General features: G+C 33.9%; 2 protein-coding genes across 2 annotated transcripts in view; one reads left to right on the top strand and one right to left on the bottom strand.

The window, feature by feature from the left end:
* Positions 1–18,378, top strand: part of LOC145683927 (uncharacterized) — a 64,798-nt gene extending 46,420 nt beyond the window's left edge. The window contains exon 2 of the mRNA XM_081755611.1: positions 16,501–18,378. Within this exon, the coding sequence (XP_081611737.1) occupies positions 16,501–16,643 (143 nt within the window). The 3' untranslated portion in view covers positions 16,644–18,378. The remainder of the gene's footprint in view (positions 1–16,500) is intronic.
* LOC145683926 (chymotrypsin-1-like) overlaps positions 1–24,449 on the bottom strand; it is a 100,578-nt gene that overhangs the window by 71,471 nt on the left and 4,658 nt on the right. Inside the window, exons 2-5 of the mRNA XM_081755610.1 lie at positions 23,023–23,058; positions 19,780–19,859; positions 10,663–10,751; positions 1,618–1,750 (exon numbers count right to left, since the gene is read on the bottom strand). Of these exons, the coding sequence (XP_081611736.1) occupies positions 1,618–1,750; positions 10,663–10,751; positions 19,780–19,859; positions 23,023–23,058 (338 nt within the window). The remainder of the gene's footprint in view (positions 1–1,617; positions 1,751–10,662; positions 10,752–19,779; positions 19,860–23,022; positions 23,059–24,449) is intronic.

The raw sequence follows: 24,449 nt of genomic DNA, 5'->3' as shown, positions 1-24,449 counted from the left end.
AAAAACAAATCGACATTAATTCTGCCTCGCATGGTTAAGATTTTATAGGTGCTCTACGATCGAGGAGAGGGAAGAGCAGAAGTCGTGTTAGAGGTTATTCTGTCGTAAATGGAATTTGATTTTCATGAAACTTGGTACTCAGAGAAAAGTAAAAAATTAAACGTTTGAAGTCACTTCTATGTAATAGCATTATATTTACTTTGGCATGCCGGTTTTACAGATAATACTTTTTTAAGAATTACTGTTCAATTAAAGAAATAGTTAGATTATTTACAATAATGCATTTTAAGATACTAAAATTTTATTCGATTTTACGTTCAAGACTTTATGTGTATGGAAGGAGAAAAATCAATGACTTTGAAACATTTCTTGATATATAATTCCCAAAATATGAACCAGCTTTTCACTTCAAGTGCCTTAAACGAATGAAATATATTAAGTAACCACTCCTTAACATATATTTATTAGAGTAATTTATTCTGCGCTTTGTTATTTTTTTAAAGTTCCATTCAGCGCTTGCTTAGGCATTTGTAAATAGGATGAGTAACAATTTTTATATTTCATCTTATAAACTTAAGCTTAGGAAAATTCCAAACATTCTTTTAAGGTAAAATTTCAACTTAAATATATAAAATTATAATATTTGGAACCGAATTAAAGTTTGAGTATTGAACATTATAAACATTCCATATTCTAATCTCGTGTTTAGTTAGACTAAAAATTATAATTCGAAGAGTATATGATATTTTCTAAAGATAGTTTGAAGTATTTCAAGCCAGATGGCAATGTGTAAAAAAAAAAGCAACTGTATCCATGGATACTGCCAACTTATGGGCATCATCCAGAGCATGTCATTTTTAATTAAAGTTATTTTTGAATTCATGATTTCAAGGACAATTAGACAATAATGTGTGTACGTTTTAGCTATGATTGATTTCACTTTGGTCAGATTTTCTTCAGGATACCATTCATTTCATTACCTATTTATAATCAAATTTCCGCACCATGTTCAAATTTGTATTAGCTTTCTTTCTGAATGGCATAGTTTAAATATATAAATTATCCTTAAGTCAGAGACAAAAGATATGAGAACATATTCAAATTGTGCTTTAGTTCATTGTGTAACTGCTAGTAAATTATATTAATATTAATTACTTATTAGTAAAGTATATTCTTTATAGTGACGCTTAGCACGTTATTTAGGTTTTTTAGTTTTATATGCAATAAAGATTAATTTAATTACTCTCCTTAAATAGACTAAAATATTCTCTTAATTTCTGATTGTACGGTCCATCAGCCACAACCCATGAAGTCTAAAGACTCTACAATTTACAATTAAGAAAATGTTTAATAAATGTTCATATTAAAGTATCACCAAGTAAAAATATACCACTGACAACAATGTTCTTTGGAATACGCATAAAATAATCACCTTTTGGTCATTCATGCTCCAAATTATTGAATAATATCTAGTTCGCTCTAGACAAATGTTTTGATTGATGTTTCAATTAAATGTATAGTTAAATTCATGCATTTAGAAGTATGTCGCTACTACGATAGAAATATACTGGCTTAGTATGAGAATAATTTTGCTACTCACTAGAAGTAAATGATTACCTTTACTACTGCAATATCATGTTTAGTTGGTTCCGGATAGTATCTACTAGCTACAACGTCGTGTCTAATCCCAGTGCCAAAATATATTGAACCAACTAGAAGAGAGTAATAGTTCCAATTGTCCGGGTCTATGCTGCAATATTTTGAGGTATTAATATTCATGGTAAATATATCTTAGCAAATAATATTGTTCTATTTTTTTTTCGCATACACTGCATTGTATAAATATTGTTGAGGAAGTAAAGTGAAATGGATTAATATTTTAAAATTTTTAATAATTGGCTCAAATAGGGATAAATGAATGTGACAAAATTAAAGACAAAATTAAAAGGTAAAATTAAGAGTCAAGAAATTACAACAACGCAGAATTAGGTTAAGAAAATAGATTTCAAAATTATGTTGTCCGAGTATTATTTTGGTTTATGTCAGATGTAAATACAGACGTGTGAATGCGCAATGTTTTGATTACGAAGGACAACAAAGAAGTAATGCAGAGTCAGGAATATTGTGAGAGTCGTTGTAATATTTATTTTGTTATTTGTTCATTGTTAACATCAACACAAATTTTAGGATATGACAAAATTGTCAGATTACGGAGATAGACGTCTGGAGATTTTGTCTATTTGATGATCATTGCAGAAATGTAAATTTCGGCAATGAGATAGCAAACATATGGAGTGACGTGAAGCAAGGTGGTAGTTTGGGAATTGACATGTTGGAAATAAATACCCTACCAAGATTGGAAGGTGATCATTCGAAGAAGAGACTCTCAGTTCATTAATTCGACGAAGAGCAGTCTCAGACAATCAGTTAAGGACTAGCTTTCCAAGTATTACGATTCGACGAGATTTATTTAGAGAATATTCACTAGCTATGGTGAACTGGTCTACAGTATAATTTCTACAACGATTCTACGTTTGAACATCTTGGTAGCATTATCATTACAAGTGGTTGGAGTTAGCACTGCTGCACCTTTGCTTCCTGAGGACCATCATCAACATCAATTCTGAAGGTATGTGTTTGCTATCCGATCATTGTCGTCAAATAGGGAAAATAGTCAGACTTCGCGGGTTGTGATCTGATAACGTTTTGTTAATTCTCTACACAACACACAGTACACTTTAATAACAAAATCTTTTACTGAAAATACAATGTTTATTAATGAAACTTGGCATGTGTTTATTTTCTTGGAATTAGTTACTGAATTTTCCCGGACATTATAGAGAATGTTCGGAGGACAATCTCAATGCGTTTTTGAGCTACGCATTTGCTATAGAAGGCACGGAAAAGGGGGTTGACAATATTTAAAAAAAAACGTGTTTTTGACTTCATGGAAACATTCAAAATTACCCAGTTTTCATATTTCGCTTTCCTTCTAGCATCGAAATGACATTGAAGAAACGTAAGCGCAAAAATCTCTATCAAGTAACCTTCCAAAACACTACTGTTTTCTTAAATATTCTTCTCTAAAGGAAACCAAGAAAGTTCTGTCGGTTTTTGTGGAACTCTGTCTTTAATTGCCCCTTACACCGTGAGTTGAATCCGAATGGAGATAAGGCAAAGGTCAGTCGTTGGTGTGGGTATATCCAACATAATGCCTGATTGTGGCAGTTCAGTTACACCGTGAACTTGCGTGAGGACACAGTGAACATGGGACCTCCTCAGAGCGTCATAAGGGCGTGTATGCTGTACGTGTTCAAACTGGAGTCAAACGCCGCTGCAGCTGGACGGAAGTTATGCCAGGCCTTTGGTAAGGATGTGCGCCATCCTACGCGCACAGTGCATCGGTGGTTTAACAAGTTTAAGGACTGTGAACAAATACTCGAAAACGCACCAGGTACCGGAATACCAACGCATCTACAAAATGGTTTCTTCAGGCAGCAATTGAGGCGAACAGTGGACAGACCTGTGAGGAACTGGAACTACAATTTAGTGTGAGTGGAGAAGCCATTCGGCACCACCTTCATCGACTTGGGAAGTACTAAAAGTTGGGTCGATGGATCCCACATGATTTGACTCCGGGCTAGAAGGCAACGCGAGCAGAGACCTGTGTTTCTTTGCTGTCTCGTCTGGGGAAGGAGCCATTTCTGAATAGGCTGTTGACATGTGATGAGAAGTGGGTCCTGAACGAAGCTCCACGGCGTCCTCATCATTGGTTAGCATCCCATGAACAGGTTCCAAAACAGCCGAAAACAGCACTGCATGAGAATGTCCTCCTGTGTGTTTGGTGGACTGTTCGTGGCATCGTGCACCGGGAACTACTACCAGCTAGTCAGAGCATCAATGCAACTATGTACTGTGCGGAGTTGAGCCCTGTTCAAGAAAAACTGAAAACTCTGGAGCCAGATCTTCTGAATCGCATACGGGTCCTCCTGTTACAGGACAACGTTAAGCCCCACGTGGCTAGAATGACCCGGGAAACACTATTGTATACGTCATACTTCCCGGATATTGCACCGTCCAATTATCATCTGTTCCATTTGTTGTACAATGCCAGTACAAATCCCTAGTAAAGGTTGAAAATGCACTTGATACCTTCTTCGCATCAGGCCCACCAAGTTCAACCGCCATGGAGTCCATGGCTTTCCACAATGTTGACAGAAAATCATTGATGCTCATTGGAACTATTTTGGATCTTCCAGGTACGTCTTAGCTGACATACCGATGTTTGATGATGGTGGATGAAAAGCGACAGAACTTTCTTGGTTACCTTATAGATAAGAGATACATTTGTAATTTAAATAGTGCAAGTTAAACATTTTATTAACATAAATAACTGACAAACATATGAAAATTACTTTTCATAGAGACATTTTTGCCTTTTAATTTATTTCTATTTCTTGAAATATACATAGTGCATCAGGTTCTTGCTGGATTACTAGTAGGTTTCTCAATTATTTCCCAGTCAATTGGATTGCTAGTATCAAAATTCCGATTGTGTACCTACCTATCGTATGACTAAGTTCGTTTGTTAAAACTGAAATAACACGCAAGTTTTCTTATATAGTACATGACATTTTCTCTATTTTTTAAAAATGTATTTTGTATCTAGTACGTGTTTGTGCGTTTGATAATTACTTTCACAATTACCTAAGAGATCAAAGGAGATTATACTCAGTATCCGTGATACACAGAGTTAATAGAAAAGTCATAATTTTCTGAATAGTCAATATTTTCTTTTTAACCGTACTTTTATATTACAATTTTGATTAATTTCGCAAACTACTTGTTCCGATAGTTTATTTATTTATTCCCCATTGATTTTTACCAGACTGGATGATGCGCAACTTTGAAACAAAATATCATTCCGTGTTACATTTAAGTGATTTTTATTAAAATACTAATACGATGGTAGGTTGATAAGTTATCAGTCTACCCAGGTCCGAAGAGAGATTGATGTAAAAGTTATATACGTTTATGAGGCTTATAATGTGAGAAGCTGCTGTGATTGCGGCAAAATGGATTGCGAAACTCTTGAGCGCAGATAAGAAGCGCGAACGGGTGGAGGCAAATAAGGCAGTTCTGACCCAATTTCAAGCGGATAAGGCCTTTTTTTTTTTTTTTTTTTTGCAACGGCTGGTAACAGTGGATGAAACCTGGTTATATTTCTACGATCCCCCGACAAAACAGCAATCGGCGGAATGGCGCCACGGCGGTTCTCCACGTCCGAAGAAGGCTAGGACACAGCGTTCCTCTGCTAAGGTCTTTGCTACGATCTTCTCGGATTGTGAAGGAATTCTATTGCTGGATTATCTGAAATCGGGTTAAGCCAGCAGTTCAACTTATTATACATCTCTTCTGTACAAACTGAAAGCAGCACTAAAGAAGAAGAGACGTGGAAAGCTGTCAAAAGAGGTAATCTTCATTCAGGACAATGCTCCCTCACACAAGGCAGTATGACATTGCAAAAATTGGAGGACCTACGGTTTCCAATACAGGGAAATCCACCTTATTCACCTGGTTTGGCTCCATCAGACCTTTATCTCTTTCCTAAATTAAAAATGTTTTTAAAGGGAATGCATTTCAATGGCGCCGATGACGTCATTTCTCAATCAGAGGCCTGGTTTGCAGAGTATTTATCCGATTTCTATTTGTCTCTCCTGCAAGCACTGCAGCACCGTTGTGAAAAATGCATTGTACTACAAGGGGAATATGTTGAATAAAAACACCAAGCTTCGCTTCCTATCTACTTGTTTTCTTGGTGAGGCTGAGAATTTATCAGCTCACCCCCGCATACTCATGTCAAATCATAACGACAACAGAGAAAGGTACAAAGTATAGGTTAAAATAAACAAATATGCGCTAATATAATATTATGATAACATATTCAAATAAATAAGAATAGAAAGTGCCATTGAATAAAAATCACAAAAAAAGTATATTTTGACAATTGTCCTACAAGCATTGGAAACATGTGTTTGCAAACATTGATCACATTACAAATTTCTGGAATGATTGATTCAGATTCAATTCCAAGAATCTGAAGCTACAAAGAAGATGTTATATTTTTGTTAAAAATTGCAGTACACCACAAAGTATAGATTGAAGTTTGAGCCGGTTTCTCTGTAGTACATTCTCCTACTAGATAAGGCAGAACACTGCTCCTTGTACAAATCCAATATATGTGAATAATAGTCTGTGTTTGAAGTGTGAAATTATACCAAAGGAAATATTTAATGAAAGTAAAGCCCTTGTGTATTTGATATTCTAGAATACAAGTTTTTCTCTGAATTGGTATTGATGTGACATAGTATGTGATTTGACAATCATTAGTAAATACGATTGAAAAATTAGATAGCATTCTTTCCCAATGCAGGACGAGTCAAGGAGAACCACGAAAAAAGTATTTTCATTTAGTATAATTTCAGAGGACGTAGCTCAAAATGTTATTACCATGAGCGTAAACGACATTTTAAGGCACAGGTTGTACACGCAAAACAGTTAGAAGTGAAATCTACTTTACAATGCATATCTTATTCATCTATCCTGACATATGTTTATTACCACAAAGATTAAAAACATCTGGGTGTATTCTCACTGGTGATTCAGGATCATTTTCCTTTATATTGCGTCTTTTAAATTACAATTCCGTGCTGGTTGTTGACTTTATTCAGTTCGACAATATGCGATCACAAATTTCAGCAGGAAAATGCCCCTCTTTTTTTCGCCACGGTAAAATATTTTGCTCATTCAAAATATCCTTCGAAATCTCATCTGCTTCATTTCTGGATGTTCTATCAAGGCCGTTTATGGCGTAACTGCCGTAAAACTCTAATAACAAAGTATGTTGAAAACTTCTAGTCTTACTTTCATCAGGTATACGGGCACCAAATCTTTCCGTTATGTTTGTTTCACAGTTTTAAGACGAATATACTGTATTGTTTTAACGTCCAACTTACATGTCCTGAATTTTGGAAGTGTTCAACTTTAGTATCCCTGCTACCTACTTCCATTTTTTATTTTACGTGCTACCTTTGTTCCAAGTACGTGCAATAACACACATGTTCAGATATATATTTGTAGCAGTTATAGAGTATTTATACATAATTCAGCTGAAACTTGTATCATTATAAGGTACGTAGTGATTCGGTGGTAGAGTAGTCACCTCTGGACAGTCAGCGACAAATTTAGTTGAACTTCTGATTGCTAAGATTCAAACAAATCGGGTTTAGTACCCACGCTGGTATCACAAACGCCTGGTTTCAACCCAGCTTCCACGTAACTTTTCAAGCTGTTGGTAAACCTATGACGCTTGAGACATGTTTTTGCTAAGCAATTGAAGAACGAAGGAAACATCACTATAAGATTGTTCTGTATTGTTATTGTCCAATGATTTCAATTTATCAATAACATTATAATCCGTGGTGTTTATACTGTATTATTTCCCTAAGTACTGCATATAAAGAGCAAGAGAGAGATCCCTGATGGTCGCTGTGTGTCGTGGAAAAGTAAGAGTAATATTGAATACGTAAGTTAGGATTTGATACTATTATCAGGTCATATAAAAATATTCAGCATATGGAAATCAAAATTGGAGATACCTTTAGTCATTTTTCCAAACAATAAATTTTAATGTTTTGATACTCTACATTTATTTTTGCTAAACTTTATATTTTTTCTCGACCTATTTCTATTGTTTCCAAAATTTTACATTTTATGACGTTAATTGTCATTTACATACTGTACAACATGGCGACTTTGTGAATTTATTGAAAGGTCTTATTTAAATTCAAAATAGTGCAATTACAGGAAAATACCTTTCGAGCATGTATTTTCTTAACCTCTTTTACTGAGAAGAATCTCAAATCCTGCTAACTTTCATTCATTTTAAGGTTCATGTGTATGAAGTATTGTCATCCTTGTAAAACGAAAGCACAGTAAAGTCGATTTTGATAATATGAAGGAAAGTCAGGGTTTTGTTACTTCGATTTGAAGTAAGTGAAATATTAGTTTTACGTGATAATCGAAGCAACTTCATCTTGAATTATCAAGTAAAATATTCATGTCACATGATAATGAAAGCAACGTCGTATTGGATTACATATAGCTGCAGAAAAATGTGTTTTAATGATTTTGTGGTTGAGATCGAGTCCCCTTTTATCTGTCCGCCATTTTAAAAGATACAGAAACATTCTTCAGTAATTTCTGGAGAAAACCTTCTCTTATCAAAATTAATCAATACATTTCAAAGAAGTTTCAAAAAACGGATAACCACCAGATTCATAATTTTGGAGAAATTATCCATACAGAATTAACCGATGTTGGTCTTAGTGATTCAGTCCAGGAGTAAAAGCTCGTTCTCCAAATTATCCAAACATCATTTCTATGGAAAGAGAGAAATATTTTATCTGCTTTCTACCAATAAGAAAGCCAAATATCCAAGTCTGATTCCAGTTGAGGAGAACTTTGTTCAAGGATTCACTTGCAATAGCTCATTCTGTACTGGAGGTATACTGAACGTTTCTTATGCATCAATAAAACATCATATAAATCAGACTTGTTTCTGTCACCACCGACTTTGTAAGACCATGGTAAGTAGTTTCCTGTCTCTGATCTGGTTACAATGTACAGTATTTTTGAAGGTAAAGTGTAGTGTTTCATTATATTCTGTTAAGCAGAAAGCCTTCTCTGGAGATCTTCAGTTCATGATGATACTACAAATGTGGTCTATCTTAACTACGTTCGAAATTCTCATATGAAAATGTAGTTTAAAAGCACAACATATATTTTATTTCTGATTCGTGCCTGCACGATTTTGTTCTGTTTCTTTGCAAAAATCAATTTATTGTGTTTAGATCATTTAATTGCCTTTGTAAATTTCTAAATTTTGCTGCGAAAGATTTATATTTGGATATCTTAATTTAATCTTAATCATATGATGTATTTATATCACATGTGTTGCTTTTCTGGGGAATGAGGTTCACTAGGAAACTGTGCGTATTCAATAATTTGACTTCATAGTACAGGTTTTGGTCATTTTCGCTGTTCACTTGTTTAGCACTCGCTTAGCTTTGGTTCAACGAGCTGATAGAGTTTAAACCTAACACCCCATAACAATGAAAAAAGAAAGACGAAACATGTATATAATAATAATCCTTTTAATTGTTTCATAGTATAATGATTTAGTTCATTTATTGTATTTTCAGTTTACTTCATATAAATGCGTTAGTTTGTGTTTATAGTAGATTGTAATGAATTTCATTTTAGTAATATTTTCTGTTTCCAAAATAGAGGCCGCGGTGGCTCAGTGGTGCACGGGGTCCTTGGTTCGATCCCAGCTCGCGCCAAGTGATCTTTGTGGTGGACAAACGCTGTGTGCGTGGGTTTCTTCGGCGTTCTCCTGTTTCTTCTCTCTTTCTTCATTCCATCATTTCATTCATTTCTCATCATCACCATCTCCTTTAGCCTAGGCGGCAGAATCGTGGAACGTAAATCTGGAAGATTTCATTCCGTTTGTGTTTCCGAGAACGAAACGGTTCTCTTACTTATATAGTCAACACATAATGTGCACACGAATTGGTTAAAGTAAATATTAAACTCACAAATATACCGTTAAGATAATTCTATGCTAATATTTTATAGGTCTCAATCCTCATTATATTATAATCCATATTACATTTCTTTATATATTTTTGTAAACTTAAATATATATCAGTTTACCAAGCTTACGATTAAGAATTGAAAATGTAATGAATTTTTTTAAGTTTTACGTCGCACGATTATGCCGGCTAGGCTAAACGAGACGGTAATGATGAGAAATGAATGAAATGGTGAAATGAAGAAAGTGAGAGGAAACTGGAGAAACCAGATGAAACCTACGCACACGGTGTTTGTCCACCACAAGGCTCTTTTGGCAGGAGCTGGGATCGAACCAAGGACCCCATGCACCAAAGGTGAGCGCTCTACCACACTCATCGTTCGAGAAAGAGATAAAGAATGTTCGTCAAGTAAGTTTATATTATTAAAAGAATTTGATGTGTGAGAGCTAATTTAAATTATGTACTCATATTATTTAGAAACAATGCATGGGTTTTTCTCCAATATTAAACTTTATATATATATATATATATATATATATATATATATATATATATATATATATATATATATATATATATAGAATTAACTCTTTCTTTTAGAGCAAAATATTAAAATTGCAATATCATATCTTCTCTTATCATTATATTTGTTTTGATTCTATTTGAGAAACAATCCTCTATACTTATCTATAAACGTGGAAGGCATAATTGTTTATCATGTTTCAAAAGGTGCCGAAATAATTCAGACAGAAATTTAAAATTAATTGGGCAAAGTTTGGAATGGATCTGACCTCATTGATAAGAATAAGTGAAAAATTACAAACTTAACCAAAATAATACAGATTACTGAAAGTTTGATGGCAAACAATAGCTGATTTTCATAATTATGTTACTTTTCGTTTTATGTAAAATAACATCAGCTACATAGGCATACACTAGGCACATATATTCACTAGAAAAAGCAAGTGAACAGTTCATTATTGGTGTTAAACACATTAAAACATACCCTGAGATACAATGCGATGCAGTTAAAGCCCATTCCTGATTTATGATTGTTGCTCCACATAAAAATACTGAACTTATTACGAGGGAAGCCTGAAATGATTAAAACAGTGAAAAATTGGAGGGTGTGTGAGGGGAAATATTTGTAAATTTCACTCTAAAAACGAGTAAGTTTAGTATAGAAAGACAATGATAATACTAATATGAGTTGAAATATGGAAAGAATTCATGTTTGATACAACAGCATATTCATCGTTGTGTTGTCTAACATGAATTGTTTTCAAAGCTCATGTTATCATGCTTTTCTATGCTCAACTCACTTGTTTTGAAATGAGGGTTAAAACTGTTTTCCTCATACTTTATAATTAGCAAGAATAATACTAACAACTGAGGACTGTATTTCCAAAACATGCTAATCCAAAAATGTCCGATTTTGAATTGAGTATACTATGGAACTTCTTATGTAAATTTTGTAATTATGATTATTATTTTTTTTTGTCAAAACATATTATTTTCTGTGGGAAATTCTGTTTGAAATATCACTTGCCATAGTGTTTCAATGTAAAAAGATATAGTTTTTGCCCTTTCTGAAGAATTGTACCAAACGGATTTAGCATGTTTTGGAAATATACTCCTCAATTACAATACAAGTGCTCATATAATAATATTATACTGTTTGATTTATTTCTAATGAACAAAGTATTATTATTATTATTGTGATTATTACTTAAATTCTTTTGAAAGAAATACAGTTTATTTGTAAGTTAGTATGTTTCACTCCGTTTTGCGAGTTGTGTGTAATTCATTGTTTTGTTTCTTTGGTTTTAAAAGTATCTGAAATTACACAACTTACTACTTTATAATATATAGTATTACTATAGAAATTATAACGTTGCAAATTTAAAATAAATAATCTAAAATTGAAACAGTGACATCAATATAGTATCAACTGCAGGAATCATTCCCTAACTGCTACTTTCAGACAGATATTTGTATTAATTACTCTCTGTTTTATGGTAAATATAACATTACTTCTTTTATTACAACCCTATGATTATCTGTAAGTTAGTTAAACCTAGTAAAGCGTTACGTTCAGCAATAAAGCTTTGTGATATATTCATCCACAGCTTAGCATAAGATAGGAATCAGATTAATTTACACCAAAAATGTGTATGCTGTAACTGTAAAGCCACGTGAGAGTTTCGATAATTTGTTATTTGGACGTTGGATGCCCCTCAAGTTGTCTGATTACATGTTATATCTGAATCGTTTATACCGAGTACCACGTTGACCTAAATGTAAACATATAACTTATGTAGCAAAAAAGAGTTCAACATATATTGTTTTTAGGTGAGATAAAACCACAAGAAATTGGCTACTAGTGACTTAAATCCACTTGTAGGAAATTCCAAGCTGTCATTAAATTAACAGAGAGTAACTGAGACTGTTGTTTGAACCTGGTTCTCCAGACAAACAGGAAAGACAACGGGAGACCTTAACATAATGAGAAATGTATGACATGGTAGGAAACACGATGAGAAATGTATGACATTAAATACGGTACAATATTGCCATTTTACGAGCAATCAGCGGTAAATACCTTGATTGTTAGTAGCGAAATGGCCTGATGATGATCTAAACCTCGTTGGATTAGTGTATGCCAATTATGTTTTAATACTTATTTAAGGAAAGGAAATAATAACATTTCTAATCAGTAAAATATTTTGCACCTACTTTTTTCACTATTAAGACAAATTATACATTTATACAACACTTGTGCTGGAAAGCATTTCAAGGTTTATATACTTAGCAATATATATATATGTATTAAGTACTAGATTACTTTGTAGGTTGCACAATTAGTTCTGAAAGAATAGGATTAATATAGGCTGATTTCAGTTATATTTAATTTATGAAATATATCTTTTAAATAGATTATTCCTTTGCTCAGATTGGATTTACAATATACGTAATTCCAGAAATATGTTCTTTGTTATAGAAGTATAACGTGTCTCGACTCACACCATTGTGTTTAATTTACTTTTAATATATATACACAAAGTGTGCCTTGTGATTTTAAAATAAGTACATAACAGTGATACGATTAGTTCGTTATAGACTTTAGTATCTTAATACAAAATTCGTATTTTCGATTATCTAGCTGCTAGAGTTTTCAAACTTAATAATAAATACTATTAATATTAAATATTGTAAGTGTATAGTTCCAAGTAAAGCTACTGATTTACACCTAGCTTGACCAATGTTATAAAGTATATTAATGTTGGAATGAAAGTATTAACAATATTGATTTCTTTTCTTTGCTTGTTCTTAATTATTATAAATTAACCATAGTAAGTTATTTATATTAAAACACTAAGTACCTAGCTTGCCGTTCGAGTTTCATTATAAAGAATTATTAAACATGTTATTATTCTGGCTATTAAAACATATCAAGATTTCTTAACCCTAGTAATAACAAGATAAGACTTTGAGGCATATAACCACTATATTTCATACACAGCTGACTTGATTATAGTCAACAATTTCTAATTTCCATTTAATTTTCCCAGCGTCTTTATAAAGTCATTCATTATCTTTTCAGTTTATTTCTTGATCCTAATATTTGTAAGGTAAACATAAAATACTCAAATAAAGAGCAAATACTTGCTCTTAAAATCCCTTATCATTACAGTTTTATTTGGTGGTATATCAGATGGAAGTTTGGATCATTAAGTTATTGTCGTGATTACATTTTTATATTGTTACTAACAAATATTACCCGTTTCGCTGGGTTGAAATGAAAATTTAAATGCACAACTCCGTATCTCATGTGTTTAATACCTGTGAAATATGCTGTTTTTGTTTATAACGGCATCGATTTAAACAGCATCGGAAAGAACATTGATCATATCAACGACCCCAAAAAATGTGGATTCAACACTAATATAGGTCAGTTTCGATCATTTTACAAATATTTCTTCTACCTCCTCTCCCAAGTTACGGGGTTGAATTTGAATTTAAACGGGAGCGAAAGTATCACTGTTCATCTAAGCGACCCAGAAAACTATAAATTCGACACTGATAGTGGCCATTTTCGATCATTTTTATATATCTCTTCCTCACCCTCCCCCAGGTGGCGGGGCTGATTTTCGATTTAAACCGGATCGGAAATGTCACTGTTCATCTGAATAATCCAGAAAATTATGGATTAGACACTAATATTGGTCATTTTCGATTATTATTATTATATATAGAGTTCCCCCTCTTCTCCTCCGTGCTGCGGCACACACGGCATCAGAATTGTCACTGTTAATCTCAGCTACTCCTAAAGCTATGGATTCGACACTAATATTAGTCATTTTTGATCATTTTTAAATGTTTACCCCCTCCCCTACGTTGTACTATCCCCCTCCCCAACTATCAAGGCTGAACTTAGATTGAAACAGCATCAGAAGTGTCACTGTTTCTCTCATCGACCACGAAAACTATGGATTCAACACTAATATCGGTCATTTTTGATAATTTTTAAATTCTTGTCCCCTTCCCCTACGTTGCATCGTCAATGTGAATAGCCTAAAGTAATCCATGCCCCTAAACTCATGTTTTTTTTAATTTGATTTAGATTGTCGGGTGGTTTAAGAGTGATGAAGTCACAAAGGCAGTCATTTTTATTTTATTTTTACATATATATCTCTCCCTTCCCCTCCCTAAGGTCAGAATCAAAGGATAGAAAACATCCAAGGCCCGACCCTCATATAGGTTGAAAATTTCACCGAGATTGATTGGGTGATTCAATAGTTATTAGGTTTTATTAGTTTTTATTTATATGTCCCCCTACCCTAGGATCTAAGGTTAAAGTGAAATTAAAAGATATTTCTAGATCCGAGCCTCGTCTATCTTGAAAATTTGATTGAGATCGGTCGAATAGTTTAAGAGTTATTAAGTTGCAAAAATAATCACTTTCAGTCTTATATAATTTGAGTTTTATATATCTCCCCTCCTTCTCCACCCCTACGTTGCTCCGTCAAATTTAAATTATAAAAATGATCCCACGTCTAAACCTCATGTATGTTGAAAATTTGATCGCGATCGGTCGTGTAGTGTAGGAGTTATTAAGTTTTATTTATTTGTTTATACCCCGTCCCCCTCTCCTAGCCCCTCAGTTTTACCAATAAAATGAGTAGCCTGAAACCAGCCCTGCTTCGAACCTCATCCATGTTATAAATTTGATCGAGATTATCGGGCGATTCAGGAGATTTAGAGTCACAAACATACTGATTTCCAATTATATATATATATATATAGAGAGAGAGACTAGCCCAGGCCCCCGTCTTTGCTCGGCCTACGGCCTTGCATTTCTTATCTAGCGGCCCTTGCATGAAGAGTGAATTTGGTGAACTTCCTTTTCATAATTTCCTGAATTTGCCCATCCGGGGGTTTCGCTCCCACACACTGTCTTTGCTCGGCCTACAGCCTCGCACCTCCTGAACCCATAATTCTATCGTTTCTTTTCTTATTTCAACTATCTAAAAGATAAGATTTTGTATCCGAAGAAAACGTCCGTTTAAATAGCATGGGTATTTCTTCATCCCCCTGTAGACACCTAAAAATTAAAAATATTCAGTTTTGGCAATTTTTCTGTCGGTTAGTCCTAGAAGGCTACAATGATGCCAAATTTCATCATTCTAATCCTGCCGGAAGTGCCTAAACATTTTGGGGCGTAGAAGAAGTCCCATATAAATAACATGGGAAAGATTTTTCAGTTCCCCATAAAACTACTACTGTTGGATTTTTTAAATTTCTGATGATTTACTTAGGTAAACCTAACAAAAACGTACAAGCATACCGAATTTCAAGTTTTTATTCCAATTTTAAGTACTTAAAACATGAGATTATAGGTCCAAAATTAGGCCCATTTAAACAACATGGAGAAATTGAAGCGCTTGGAGGATAAAGGTGTTATGTAACAAATTGAATATTACGGGAAAATTGACTTTCACAACTTTGTTCCTTAACATATCGCCTTCATCCTTTCTAAATATCTTCACCCAGACGAGGACTCACTAAATAAAGTGTTACGTGGCATGATTAACATATAACACGTGCATAAACCGCCAGAATGCAACGTTTCAAAAAATGTTACATAACACATTTATCCACCAAGTCCTTCAATTCTTTGTCCACGCTCTAGACCCCCTCAAAATTAAAAATATTCACTTTTGGCAATTTTCCTGTGGGTTAGTTCCGAAAAGCTACAGTCATGTCAAATTTAATTATTGTAGCCCTACAGGAAGTGGTCATAATTTGTCAGCTCATGTAGTTTTATATATAGCTAAGATTATTCGATTATTCAGAATTCAATATATTTTTTGTAGATAATTACTTACTTACTGGCTTTAGTGCTTTCTTTTGTAGAACCATGTTTTTATACATAAAGTACGGGACAAGAGCTCCGTTAGTTTAAATGGCATTTTTGACTTCTATTCTTGTCCCATACTTTACATGAATATATCGAGCAATAAGTATTTTACAGAATTTATACTCGTCCCTCAAATGGTAAACTAAGAAGTGTCGTGACAGTAAATAAGACCAACAATTGTGAAAATTTGAAATTCTTCCGAACTGAAACAAAATACCTCACATGCAATTATTAGGGTATAATGACAACTAGAAGGTTGTATCATATGTTCCGGGAAAAACTGCGGCACTTATTCCGAGTAAACAATACAACAAAACCATTCATTCTGAGAAAAATATTAAGTTAGATATTACAATCTAGTTCAATAAAACAAAGATAGGAGTTAATTCTTTTCTAAGGTAATTCCTCTTATTTTTATTCCAGTGGCAAAATCATGCACTCCACTCCGAATGTATGAATCTCCGAATATTCGACATTGTATTAGTGGCCTACATAAGAACACAAAAATTCTTAAAAATAGTGTCCTGATTCGCAATAATGGCAAGATGAGTCTGCCAACCAACTGAAGATTAAGATGCATATAAGATCTTGTGAGTGTCCCCAGAAAGTCGAGAATGTGGCAGGAGAAATGTGATACAGATAAAGTGCCTACAAAGAACACAACAATTTGAATAGACTATGCAGAAACATAGTCTAGTCTGCAACTATGTATGCAGAATCGAAAGATTCTCTGTGTTATAGTGCTATTTGTTTTATCTGTGTAGTTCATAAAAATAGAATAGAATATTTTATGCAGGATGCATTCACAAAGTTTCTAGACTGAGTGTTACTTGAGTAGGAGCGCGCTCGCAGACCTGTTCCACCGATAGGGTGCAGTAGTGGAGGGTGTTACCTAACCAACCTTACGAGCTTCAGTTGCCTCCGAAACGCAGGAGTAAGTAAATCGCTAGTGGTGTGAGTGCATGCCAGTGATCCGCGTCGAAACCTGAGTGAGTGGAAAATGCAGCGACATTTGGGGCAGCGTTATGGTGTGAAGTTCTAAGCGAAACTGAACAAAACGGTTACAAAGAATTTTCAGGCTTACGGAAGACACCATGTCACGTGTAACGGTTCTCATGTGGCACAAGAGGTTCAAAGAGGGCCGCGAGGTCGTTGAAGACGATGACCGCTCTGGAAGACCTGCAACAAGCCGAATTGAGGAAAATCTGGTGTAGATGCGTGAACTTGTAAATACTGATCGTCGTCTTAGTGTTAGATTAAGGGTTGCGCTTTTTTCACATAAACTATTTTCTGTCTTTATAATAACAATTGCGGAGCGAATTTTAATATGTTGCATCATTTACATGGCTATATATTCCAACTTTGATATTGAGGTTACAACTATTGTGGTATACTGTAGTCAATGTTCCATAGGTAAATGTGACAAGAGCATTTAAATATGTTGTACTGTTTACTAGTTATGTATGAATAACATCTTACAATTTTTATAAAAGGGTGTATCCCACATAAACTATAAGACCTAGGTATAAACAAATATTTTATTCGTAATTAGCATGTTCAAAACCCCCCCTACAAACTGAGATAAATCCAAATTAGTTATTTTTTATGAAATAGCGTATTCCACATAAACTATAAGTCCTAGGTATAAACAAATATTGTATTCGTAATTAGCATTTTCAAAAATCGCTATATGCCGAGTTTTATGCAAGCCCCATATAAAATAGGAGTTTCAAAAAGCCGTCGTAAAAGAGCCGTTATAATCTTTCTTGTGCAAGCTCTACTATGTTACATGCGGGGTTGCGAAAATATATCATAGCTTTATGTGATAAGTGTTCGTAGTATCTGTGTGATTTCTGATTGGAATATGTGTTCATAATCTTTGGTATTTTTTTCTATATTACTTAAGGGTTAAAAGGTTTCATACTCTTTTATTGGGTTGCTGTTTCATAGGGGTTGCGAAAATATGTGTTCATAGCATCTGTTTAAATTCTACTATGTTACATACTCATAGCTTTTATATAATAAAATGTCTGATAGATTAGGCAGATAAAGCACAAGTAGGAAGTAAGCGAGGGGTTGGAAAAAGGGGTCATAAAAGAGAAGAAGTATACCCTATTATTCTCTGCTGTGTTCATAGTCTTACGTAATATCTGGTATATTAAATAGGTGTGTAATATGTGTTCCCAGTCTTATGTATTCTCTGCCATGTTAAATAGAGATTGAAAATATGCCATACTCTTTTTTTTTTGCTCTGTTATGTTAAAAACAATGCTTGTAGCTTTTGTTGTGTAATTTCTGCTATGTTAAATAAGAGTTGGAAAAAGATGTCATAAAAGAGAAGGAATATATGCCCATTATTCTCTGGTAGGTATTCATGATCTTATATATTCTGTGCTATGTTAGATAGAGTTTAAACAATGCTTGTAGCTTTTCTTGTGTAATCTCTAGTATGTTATATACAGGAGTTGAAAAAAGGATTCATTATAGAGAACGAGTACACCCCCAATTATTCCGTGCTATATGTTAATAAAGGTTAAAAAAAATGATCATACTATTTTATCAGCTTTGCTATGTTATATGGGAGGGGTTTGCGGAAATAGTTGTTCGTAGTCTCTCTTGTGTAATTTCTGCTATGTTAAAGAAGGGTTAAAGAAAGAGAACGTGTTACAGCCACGGAAACGAGTCATAACGAGAGTAGAGAACAAGTTTTCGGGGTGTTCAATTTTCCATAGCTGGGCGATACTCCTGAAACGGCAAATCGTGCGACACTGGAAAATCGAGTCCTTTGTATCAGGTGGGACCTGAGAAAAATGGAAAATTCATCACAAAGTGGAGTCAAGTGGCGGTATAACTACTGAGGTTAAGAAGACGATGATGACCAGAATGAATGATGTGGTTGAATGAAGAAAATGTGTGGAAACAGGGGAAGCCAAGACAATCTACTTACACAATGTTCGTCTCTTGCAAATTATTGAATTTCGAATTTGCGTCCAACAATTAGAAGCACAGTTTGTCAGGAAGATGTGTAAATGTTTTTCCTAATACGTAGTTGGTAGTAAGTATGTGCACAGGTTAATAATAGAAATATAGACGTGTAGGCTTCAATTAAAACACATACATGCCTCAGTAGTTCACTTTCTCCTGATTCGAAAGAAAATTAGTTTAGTATTTCCAGAGTAAGACATATTCGATATTTTTCTATATTAAAAGTGTGAAATTCTATTTTGATTTTTCCAGTGTACTGTAAAATACATTGCATGCACAAACTTTCAATGTATAAAGACATTTTCTAAATTTAACCGTATGTTTTTGTTTTGAGCAACACAAACTACGTAACATTAAGGAATTGAACAAGCATGTGAATAGATTTGTAAAATATTTCACTAATAACGGTTTAGAACATCACTGTAACTTTAAAATGCTAGTACGAGAGGATATTTATTTGAAATAACAAATTCATCTATTGTGTGCAATTAACTTAATTAGATAAGTTGCCGATGTATTTCAAACGTAAATGCACATTTCCAATCAAATGCGAAAATTATTTTTCTACCTTTTGGAAGTGTAAGGAAACCATAACAAAGGAAAATAGTTATGTAACATTATTGAAATGCAGTAAACCATACACAACAAAACTGTACTTAATAGTAAGAAAATTTATTCTATAATTAAAACTAATAGATTATGGGTAGCATAAGTTACCATAAATTTAAATTCTCCTGGCGCTGCTGGAGCTCCATTAAAAATGGTGTGGTCAGGAGGGAATATATTCTCACCAATTTCTAAAAAAAAATATAATATATATTAAGGGGAATTGCGACCATAATGACTTCATAGATAATTTTAAAAGTAGTTGATAAAGTAATTTTCATAAACGATACATGCTTTCTTAATTACACTCTCCAACAAAAAGTAGTTTTTCCCTGTTTCAAGAACTCCAATAGGTGAATCTAATAGTATTGGCAGCTGTGATTTCAGTTCTAGTTTTAGTTTTTTCCTGTCACCTACAGTTTTGATGAGACAGGGAAAAGAAATGTGCACTGCGGTTCATGTAACATATGCATGCAAGAAGGTGTTTTTGCAATAAAAACATGTTGAAAACTTACCTCTAAAATATTTGGATATATGATTTTCGGCTGTATTTAGAAATATTCTTCTGCATAGTCCAGGTATAATCAGAACACGGAAGGGGGCCATTTTCCTTGGGGTTTCTCCATTTCCCCAATAGCTTGATGAAGCCTCGTACCATGCTCGCACTCACAGCTCCAAGGTTTGGGGAGAAGAAGTCTATGTGAGAGTCCAAGAAGTAAATTTTAAGGATCATGTTGGACTCCAGTGCCTGATACGCAATTACGAATTCGGACACAACGTCACGGAAATTGTTGGACGTATAATTGCCGCATAATCTATGCATATTCTCCTCAAAACGCCATACGTTTTTCTCATTAAGTTCGTCAATGAACTGCACATCACAAAATAGTTCCCTGGTCTGAGGGCTTACGAAACTACCCTCTTTGATTTTAGCATCACTCATTCTGCGAAATTTAGTTCTCAGATATTGGAAACCCCTGCAGGTTCTGCCCACGCTTTTGACGAAGTTCTTAATCAGACCGAATTTTACGTGTAGAGAGGGTAGAAAGATTTTTTGCAGATCAACTAAAGGAAGATGCATATCTTTTGCCCTGGAGTCAGCGAAGTTCCTTTCGAACATACTTTCTTAACATAGTGGTTCTACCTGTCTCGACTGTCCCATTTGCAAATTGCAATGTTACTTGGAACACAAATTACCTCCAACCTATAGTATTTTTTAAGATATATCATATTTTGGTACCTGTAGCCGGGGCAGCTCCTTAGGTAGAAACTTTACCAACAGGGATTTTTAAGTAGATTTCCCGCAATATTTGTATTTCCCTTAAAACAAACATGCACATTCTTGTGTCATTCTGAAGAGAATGGCGTACGAACCATGATACTTGGATGGATAGTCCTGCAGCAGTAGCTACTTTCTTATAAATGTTCAGCGGGTTTACAGGATTAGTTGTATTTTATATGTATATACTGACTGACAAACTGTGGGTGATGGATAAAGTTCGAGTATGGATTCAGCTTCAGAAAGCAAAACTATCTCAAACTTTGTTCATTTCAGCTCTGAGACAAAACCATTGTGGACTACTGTAATCTACAATATTAAAAGTAATTTATATTTTTTTCTGGCACCTCATAAAATGTAGAAATTTGACAGTATCCACATTTAGCCTTTTTTGTTCTTTTCTAAGACACCAAAATTATATTGCATCTGGCCAAATTATTTATCTTCAATAATGCGAATTAAAATACATATAGTAGGAAATTAAAGAACTGATAGAAAGTTACTAAGAGAACAAGAGGATAAATTAAGTAGTAGTGATGAGAATAGAATCCTTGCTTAATGTGTAGTTTGCAGTCCCATACTACAGAGAAAAGTAACATATATCGCCTGTATGGCTAATGCGAACACTCGATAATTTGCTTTCTTCTAACCACGACATTAGCCGTATACTTCATTAATCAAGTGCTTAATGAGGATATTACTTTTACTTAAGAAATTACATGTTTCTTGCACATCCTAGATTTTTAGGTTTAACGAACAAATTGAGAGTCAAATTTACTTTCACTAGGTAACATTTCAATAGGTTTACATAAACGAAAAGGGTAATGCTAATTGAAGACATGGAGATACCTGTGAATCGTTATCGATAAAGCTTTATACTACCACTTGCTTTTACTTACAATAAGGTTAACTGGCAATTCGTTCGTTCAACCCTCTTATTTAAGTTATGTGTTGTAATATAAAGAAAAACAATGTTCAGAGGGAGCTATCACGAATTAGCATATACAATAGGATGTACGTGGCGTTCGTGTTATTAATTGGAAATGATCTATGATCCTCAAAGAAAGCGAATTAAGAGGAACAATTTGTTATGATAGTTGCATCCAAACCTGAAATTGTTACAAGCATCCACATTATTAAAGAAATGTACAGGAAATATATACTCGATGTAGAATAACTAAAGTCAGCTATCAATCAATGATAATTGAAACATAGGAAGGTCCACCCTTTACAGCAGGGATACAAATAAGGAACAAAATTTTACTAGTCCAAGAAAAAGTTACTAACCCACATCCCACAATAGAAATCATTTACTTACCTGCGGTATGATATTAAATACTCGCCCGTACTGATGAACCACTTGCCCCGGGCGAGTGGTTATTTGCACCCCTGTTTTAGAGTGTTATAAGAGCGTACCAATAGTAACAGCATAAGTAGTAGCATTGAGAAAATTTCCCAGCAGCCATCGTATATAACTACCTCAACATTGCATGGCAGTGTACACCTCTTCGGTGTGGGGGACCCCAGTTATATTCGTAGTTGTTAATTATATGATTTGGATTCCAACTTAAAATGTAGGTCTAGACCTCGTGTAATGTGTGTGCAGAAAACGCCTTTCAATTACAAATAAACAATACAGTTAATATTCTTAATAATTCGCTATAAAGGAAAGACGAAATCAGTTTACATGCATAAAAAAGAAATATCTCCTTAACTCGTATTTTATAGGAACATATTCAGAATTCCTCCATTATTATAATAGTTTTCAATGTATGTTTCAAATTTGCAAACTTTCGAATAATTGAATTTTCTTGAATAAATAATTAAATTGGTAGCAAATTTGCATGTAGTTGTTGTAGTGCTTCTCACATTCACCTGAATGCACTTCTAAATGAATTAAATCAGTAAATTTGAGTGTATTAATTATTTGAATTTCGTATTGATTTGGTGATAGAAACGGCACCATTTTTTTCTTTGCTCAAACAAATATAGAATGATAAATTATTTAAATTATTTCTTTGCTTATATTGCAATTTGCTACATACTAACCTAAACAAACATTTAATTAAACTTACTTGGCATTGTTTCGTATTCTTCAGAATCCTCAAAGTCTGTACAAAAGGAAACGAACGTAATTGAGTTATTTTAAAGTAATTTAAATTTGTATTTTCAGGAACAAAATTTACAAAATTATCTTGTTGTTTACTGAAAGTCAAGCAAAAGAATGATTTCATACATTTATACCCAGAGAAATTTCATCTCTTTGTAAAATACACTAAAAATTAACATCTAGTAGGCAAAGTGTATAAGGAAGACAAACAGTTTCAGTTATTTGTATACGCACATTAACAGGATCTCGATTAAAGGAGTGTGGGCAAGAACACTTCAAACGTATAAGAACCTAGTGCTAAGAAATGTGCGTATACTTGATGTTGATGTTCTGCTGAGTATCATATAACTACCTTTCAGTGATTTCGCAGGGTGCAGCAAGTGAATTGGAACCGTACACAAGTACTACTACGCTTTCTCGATAACAAAGATCCCAACTTAAACATTCCACTACTAAAAGTCAAGAACATGAACTTAGACTACTAGAAAGCAAGTTTTCTTAGTGTATTAGTACTGTGTTCATGTGAGTGGTTTGCCGACGTACGTTGATTGTGAGTTTATTGATATAGCTATAAACACGTATTGGCAATAGAGCAGGTGATGTTTCTTTTATGTACGGAGGCAGTGGACCATACATCCGTTGACAGTAGTTTCTTGATGTTTAGAGGATTACAATGCCCTTCGCAGCTTGGATTTGGTATTTTTAAGAACGAAGGGTGAATTTTCCCTCATTCCACATATTTAAAAATATGCTCTGCTGTATTTGTCATTTAAAATGATTTCTTTTTGCTGTAATATGGCGTATCATTTTTTAAGATTTCAACTCATTACCAATGAATAGACTTCAGTTCAATGAAAAATTAAAAGAAAACTCACCATTTTCCTCTCTTGAGGAAAACATCCACTATACCTTATATAAATATTATTTGATCTTGATGGAATGTGAATGTATGTATATTATTCTTTGGGGCTTACACACAGTCCTCAGTGCTTGTGATTAAAATCATTCAGGAGTAAACGACGACCTTAGTCCCGTACTACAGAAGAATCCCCTGCCCTGATTGAATAATCCCAGATAATTTTCGTAGAAGAATAGATTTTCATCCAATATATCACATTTTATAAACGTTACATAATCATCGCTACTTGGATTTAAAATCAATTGAGAATTATGTGCAAACGCTTCTTTTACGACTTCCTTAAATATCACTTCCAATTTTGTTGACTCTTCACAGAGAAATATTTCATTAGTAGTCCCCATATTTGTATTAAATTCTCATGACAAAATTCACAATGTGCAATTCTTCTTTTGGGATGAATTCCTTCAGACGAAGTTGTCCAAAAGCACCTTAAATTTTGTTCACATTTCACAAGTAAATCTTCCTGTAATAAC

Source organism: Thermobia domestica, chromosome 4 (assembly GCF_964235325.1).
Source record: "Thermobia domestica chromosome 4, izTheDome1.hap1.1, whole genome shotgun sequence".
Classification (NCBI taxonomy): Eukaryota; Metazoa; Arthropoda; class Insecta; order Zygentoma; family Lepismatidae; genus Thermobia; species Thermobia domestica.
Note: the sequence above shows the minus strand (reverse complement) of the source record. Positions and strands in the feature narration are given on the sequence as shown.